Source organism: Condylura cristata, unplaced genomic scaffold (assembly GCF_000260355.1).
Source record: "Condylura cristata isolate star-nosed mole 26May11 unplaced genomic scaffold, ConCri1.0 scaffold00066, whole genome shotgun sequence".
Taxonomy (NCBI): Eukaryota; Metazoa; Chordata; class Mammalia; order Eulipotyphla; family Talpidae; genus Condylura; species Condylura cristata.
This window is the reverse complement of record NW_004567167.1, coordinates 464,417-471,264: the sequence shown is the minus strand read 5'-3', so window position 1 is coordinate 471,264 and position 6,848 is coordinate 464,417. Positions and strand designations below refer to the sequence as shown.

Genomic DNA, 6,848 nt, shown 5'->3' with positions numbered 1-6,848 from the left:
GCGTGCCGAGCGGACCCGGCCCAGACACCTCCGTTGAGGTTTTCCCGACGCTGCCGCCGCCTGCGGCGTGGCAGGTCTGGACCGGCGCCTCCGTCCGAGACGGCCGGCGCGAGGTGCGCGTCTTGCGGAGCCCGGAGCGGAGCGAGGCACCGGCGGCTGCGGGCAGGAGGGGGTGCCCCTGCCTTGGCCTCAGGACCGGGTTTGTGCGGGATGTTTGAACGGGGCTGCACTCTGGAGTCCACGTGGAAGGCCGAGGCCAGGCAGTGGCCCGTGGTGCAGGGCAGGGAGATGGCAGAGCCGCGGACTCAGTCACCGGGACTGCAGATGCGGGAGGCGGGGAGCTGCTGCACTGGGGAGTGTGAGAGGGAAGAGGGGCGCACTGGCCGCTGTGTCTGGGTACCGGGGCTGAGCGTGGAGCCCTCGGCCAGCTCCACCAGGTCCACGGCCTGGGTAGCCTGTTGCTGCGAGAGGATGGATGCGCGTGAGGAGAAGCGCCGTGATTTCTCAGAGGAAAAGTTCATGTCTCGCCTGTCCCTCTCTCAGCAGGACACTGTGACCTTGGATGACGTGGCTGTGTACTTCTCCTGGGAGGAGTGGGGCCTCCTTGACGACACTCAGAGATGCCTGTACCATCGCGTGATGTCGGAGAACTTCGAACTTGTATCATCGCTGGGTAAGACTCGCCCTGGACCCCAGCGCACAGTGTGGGCTGTGGTGCCGCTTATTTCCTCAGGGTTCTCAGTAGGGGGTCTGTGGCCAGGCCACTTTCATTTTCACTGCCCCACCTTTTCCCTGCTGTCCAAACCGCACTATCCAGAGCCCTCAGAAGGGAGGATTTGAGTCGCACAGACCTGCTGTGAGTCTAGGCGATCGGACTGCTGGTCCCTGGCCCTCTCTGTTCTTCCATGTGTCCAGATCCAGGGCACATGTGTACCCCAGGGGTTGAGCCCTTCCTGAAACTGTTTCTTCATTCTCATTCCTTGTTCCGATCTTGCCAGTCTGTAAACCTTTATTTCACATGCACTGTGCGCTGATGTAGCAGAAATCTGGGTTTACGCCGCTCATGGAAAAAACAACTGGAATGATGAGGGCAAGCAAAGCTTTAATTGCGGGCGGACCCAGACACGGATCTCGGTCCCCTGTCAAAGTCTGGGACCAGACCACTTCTTGTGTGCAGGTATAAATAAATGTTAAAAAAAGTGATCAGGTTAAGGAATTTTGGATCACTCCAGATTGGATGGTGGGGCCTAGGCTGGTGGGAGTCGACCCGTCCAGTGCATGTCAAGTCTGGAATGTGGAACAGCAGCAGGGAACTCAGAGCAAGAGCGGTGTTTTCCTCAAAAATCCCTTTTTCCTCACCGGGTCCTGGGATGGTCTCAGTAAGGCTGATGAGCTTTCTTTACCATTTCTGGTAAAACGGGTTGAGTGATGAACTCACTCAGCTTTTGGGTTTTTTATCTTTAAGATGTATTTATTTATGCACAGAAGAACTGGGGTACAGGCCAGAGGTGTGGGGGACATGAGGATTCACCTGAGACGGAGTGGGGAGCAGAACAGGCAGATCTGAGACACTGAGGGAGCAGCGGGCGGGTCAGGAGAGTCTGCTGCGCCCTGGGGTCCCTCCCTGGCGGGGATGGACTCGTGCTGCAGGGGCTGCGGACAGCTTCGTAGCGCAAAGGGTCTTACAGGTTGGCAGGTTTTTTCCCTCCCGCATTTTAACTTACTTTCCTGATAGGGATGGTTTCTGCTGTAGAATTTTCTTCCAGCTGTGGTGGGTCCCTTGTATACCATGCATGCCTTTTTGTTGTTCCTGTCAGGGTTCTATTGTGAAGGGCTCCCTTGTCTGGAAGGGTTAAGTCTCGGTGCTATCAAGCTGTCACCACAGTGGCCTGAGTTTGATCTCAGTGACCTCTCTTATCTCCCCCGCTGCCCCTTCAGCAGTGTGTCTTAGTGGATCTGCCTGTTCTGCTCCCCACTCTGCCTCTGAGAATCCTCTCACTCCCTGCACCTTTGGCCTGCACCCCAGTTCTGTGTGCGTAAATAAAGATAACGCTTTGAAATTTTCATTTCATTTCTTTCTTTTGAAAGTTATGTTAAAATGTGTCTCAGAGAAGCTCTCGTTGGATTGAGTTGGTTTGGTCGCCTGGGAATCTGACAGGTGTGGTCCTTCTTTTGGACAGTTTTGGGCCACGAGTTCCTTAAGTGTTTCAGCCTCATTCTCGCTTGTCCTTTTGCTCCGCGCGTGACCCGAGCACCGTGTCTTGTGGCGATGTACCATAGCTTGTATTCTTTACTCCTTCCTGGCCCCCTGACTGGATGAACTGATGACCTGATTTCAAGGTCACAGAATTTTTTTCTTTTTTCAAGATTTATTTATTTGTGCATACAGAACTGCGGTACAGCCAGAGATGCAGGGACAGTGAAGGCTTCCCCAGAGACAGAGTGGGGAGCAGAGCAGGCAGATGGACAAAGTCCACTGCTGAGGGGAGCGGCAGGCGAGCAGGAGAGGTCTGCCGTGGGTCATCTCCGGGGCAGGGATCAAACTTGCGCCGAAGCCGCCAAGGCTTGGCTTAGCTTTGCAGTGCAGTGCCCCAACCCCTGTGCCGCCAGGCAGGGCCCAGTCACAGAATTTTATCAGTCTCATCAAAAACGTCTTTATTTCTTCTGTTAGATGTTTCACCTCTGAAATTTCTTTTGATTGTGGTTCCCCCTCCCACTTTCTGAAATGCTTGATTTGTTCGTGGCTCATTTTCCTGATTTGTCTCCGTTCTCTTGATTTGTTGACCCAGAATGTTGACTCTTTGTCAGGAAGTTCTTCAGATTTGCATTTCCACGTGTTTCCTTGCCATGGGGCGATGTCCTAGCCTTGGTCTTTCTTGTTTGTCACTGTGCATTTGATCGGTTAGTCTTGTCTTCTTGTAGCCTTTGCAGACCGGATTTGCTGGGGTTATGCTTTATTGTCACTTGGTTGGAAGATCGTTACGGTGGACTGTGGCACCATGTAATGGCTGTGCATCTCCGTGGACTGGGGCCAAGGCTAGCACCCCCGTAGGGGACCCCGCAGCCAAAGCTGCCTCACCGGTTCTCAGCCGTGGTGAGTGTGATGTCAGGGTAGGATTCGGTCCACAGTAGCAACATCTCCACCGTGACTTTCCTTGATAAAGGTCACTTCCGGTGCCTCGCAGCCACTTCTGCTTCTCTTTGCCATTATCAACATTCTGCTGACTAGTCAGCTCTACTCTTTTGCCATTTCCACTCTGACTTCCAGCCCAAGGATGTTTCCTCTCCGGTCTTCTAGTCTCATGCATTTCTCTCAGCTTCTCACACCACAGCCTTAGGCCACACCTGCCACTAGCTGTGCACACATCCTCAGATTGTTTTGAAAGGCAACTGCTGCGTTACAGTTGATTTCACCTGAGTTTTGACTCTGGCCTCTGCACCTCAGTGTCATGAGCAGTAAAGGCCCTGTGCAATCCTTTGGCCTAGAAGCAGTTTGCAGCGTGGCCCTTTTCCTTGCACTACCCTTGGGGAGGACTCCAGCTGTGGGGCTCCTTGATGTCCGGTGGCCGTTTCCCAGCACCATGTCAGCTAGCTCATCTGTTGATGGAGAAGCATCCCGAGATGCATTCCTAGGTGACAGAAGTGCCCATTTGGAACGGCCTGTCTCTCCCTGTAAATTCAAACTGTACTTCACCGGCTTTCTTTGTATCCAGGTTGCTGCTGTGGAGCAGAGGATGTGGAGGCTCCCTTGGAACAGGTCATCTGTGTGGATGAGTCCCAGGTCAGCTCCGCCAGGCATCCTTCATCTTCAAGGAAGACCCACCCCTGTGACAGGTGCGGCCCAGCCATAAGGGACATTTTCTGCCTCCTTGAGCACCAGGGACCACAGCACAACCGGAATGTGTTCAGGTGTAGGATGTGTACAAAACAGTTCTGTTTTGATGGAAACCTCCAGAAACACCAGGAGCAGCACTTGGGAGAGATGCCTTTGAAAAGCATGGTGGATAGCACCTCACTGGTGGAGAGCTTGGATTTCCACAGCTCAGCAAAGCTGGTTCCCCAAGGAGACGATGGGGAGGACTTCCTGGTGACCTTGAATCATCTCCAACAAGAGGCCACTCACCCCAGGGAGACACCAGGCCAAGCCTCCCCGGGCAGGGAAGCTCTACAGAGCCCAGAAAGGGATGAGACCGGGGGCACACGCAGAAAAGCCTGGAGGCCCGAGCACACACTTGTTCAGGATCAGGTTGTGCACACTGGTAGACCATGTCTTGTGTGCAGGGAATGTGGGAAAGCATTTGACAGCAAATCTTCATTTGTCGTTCACCAGAGAGCTCATATTGGACAGAAGCTTTACGACTGCGGTGAATGTGGTAAATCCTTTAGGCGCAGCTCAAACCTACATAAACATCAAAGAATTCATAGTGCAGAAAGGACTTACAGCTGCAGTGAGTGTGGGAAATCTTATAGGGATAGAGCCCAGTTCGGTCAGCATCAGAGACTTCATACTGGAGAACGGCCTTACGAGTGCACTGAATGTGTGAAATCGTTTCCCTGCAGCTCCAGGCTCCTCTCTCATCAGAGAGTTCACACAGGGGAAAGGCCTTACACCTGCAGTGAATGTGGGAAGTCTTTTTCATACAGCTCGACACTCAGACAACACCGGAGTGTCCACACAGGAGACAGGCCTTATGAGTGCAGGGAATGTGGGAAGTCCTTTAAGCGAAGAGACCACCTTCTCATACATCAACGAGTTCACACGGGAGAAAGGCCTTATGAGTGTGCTGAATGTGGGAAGTCCTTTACTTGCAGCTCAACACTCAAAGAACACCAGAGAGTTCACACAGGAGAAAGGCCTTATGTGTGTGGTGAATGTGGAAAGTCCTTTCAACAAAGAAATTATCTTCTTATGCACCGGAGTGTTCACACAGGGGAAAGACCTTATGAGTGCAGCGAGTGTGGGAAGTCTTTCATCTATAGCTCGGTTCTCAGAGAGCACTGGAGGGTTCACACGGGGGAGCGACCTTATGAGTGCTCTGAATGTGGGAAATCTTTTACCTCCAGCTCAACACTCAGAGAGCACTGGAGAGCTCACACTGGAGAAAGGCCGTATGAGTGCACTGAATGTGGAAAATCCTTTAGCCGCAAATCTTTCCTTTCCCACCAGAGACTTCATTCTGGAGAAAGGACATACGAGTGCAGCGAATGCAGGAAATCTTTTACCTGTAGCTCCGCACTCCTTACTCATCAGAGAATTCACACGGGAGAAAGGCCTTACAAGTGTAGCGAGTGTGGGAAATGTTTTACTCAGAGCTCATCCCTCACGGAGCACTGGCGAGTCCACACGGGAGAAAGGCCATTTGCGTGTAGTGAGTGTGGGAAGTCCTTTACCCATAGCTCCACGCTCAGCAAACACCGGCGAGTTCACACAAGAGAAAGGCCTTATGAATGCAGTGAGTGTGGGAAAGCCTTTAACCAAAGCTCTGCACTCTATTTACATCAGAGAATTCACACTGGAGAAAGGCCTTATGAGTGCAGTGAATGTGGGAAAACTTTTACGCACATCTCTGCTCTCCGCCTACATCACAGAGTTCACACTGGAGTAAGGCCTTATGAGTGCAGTCAGTGTGGGAAGTGTTTTAGCCAAAGCTCTAAACTTCGTCAGCATCAGCGACTTCACATTGTGTCTAGGCCTTATGAGTGTAGTGAGTGGAAAATCCTTTGCTGATGTTGCCACCTTCTTAAACACAGATCGCAGTGGAGAGAGGCCTTAAACATAGAGTGAACCTAAGTGCTCATACTTGGGGTATTCCTTGAGCTTCCAGTGATCGTGCTGCATCAAGATGTATGAGGGCAGTGAATGGGGAAATCCTTTTACCAAAACACCCTCGAGAGCTCAGTGCAAGGAAAGATGGTAGAAGTGTAGCGAATGTTTGAAAGCCTTCAGTTTTATCAGATGCTACAAATTCACACACAAAAGATCTGTGTGCTGGTAATGTGTCATTTACTGTTGGGCGTGTTGGCGCTGGGGATTTGCCTTATGAATATCCCGTGTGCCTACATTGAACACGCACGTATGAAGCCATTGAGATGTCAGGTGTGGGCAGCTGTATTACGTTTCAAGGGCCCTCCCCAGGCAGTCACGCCACTTTCACAGCATAGTCCTCTCACTTGCAGTGGGGGGCAGGTGCTCACAGTCCGCCCCGACCCAGCCTAGTGTGTCCAGGGTGTTGGCCTGGGTGTTCTGTTGGTGTGCAGCTTGTAAGAAACTTGAGCTCTTGTTCCTCTCTCCTTTCTCTGATTTATCACTAACCAGAGATTTCTGGTTGGAGGATCCAAAACTAGAAAAGTGACTAGAAAAGTAGCTGATGATTTTCAGGGATGCTGCTCTCACATGGCTCCTGTGGTGGAATTTCCCAGCGTTTGTCACTGACCCAAGAAAGGTTTGTCCCCTGCTGGCTCTGGTTTACAAGGAAACAAAGGACTTTATTTAGCCACTTTCGACCTTGGGGTTTCTGGTCACTATTTGAGATGTTTTTAAAACAGCTAGGTCTAACTTGAAGAGATACAGATTTGTCATTACTTTATGGTCTTCTTATCTTCTGAGAGCGGTATAGTGCAGACCTTGTTTGCTTTGCTACTGTTTCTGCGAGAAAGCCGTCAGGGCCTGGTGGCTCTCATTTGAGGCCTCTGTGTTATTGTAGGAGACCCCAGCAACCCCGAGCAGGGCTCAGCTCTGACAGTTTGACTTTGTAGGAACAGCATGACTCTTCCCCTTGCTCACAGTGACTTTCGGAGACTGGGTGCTGTTGAGAGGTCGCCTTCCCGCATCCCAGCTAGTCCGTGTG

General features: G+C 51.8%; 1 protein-coding gene across 1 annotated transcript in view; it reads left to right on the top strand.

Moving 5' to 3' along the window:
- LOC101622079 (zinc finger protein 883-like) overlaps window positions 1-6,839 on the top strand; it is a 19,883-nt gene extending 13,044 nt beyond the window's left edge. The window contains exons 2-3 of the mRNA XM_012734688.1: window positions 544-673; window positions 3,714-6,839. Coding sequence (XP_012590142.1) covers window positions 640-673; window positions 3,714-5,728 — 2,049 coding nt within the window. The 5' untranslated portion in view covers window positions 544-639 and the 3' untranslated portion in view covers window positions 5,729-6,839. The remainder of the gene's footprint in view (window positions 1-543; window positions 674-3,713) is intronic.
- Window positions 6,840-6,848: the final 9 nt, after the last annotated feature.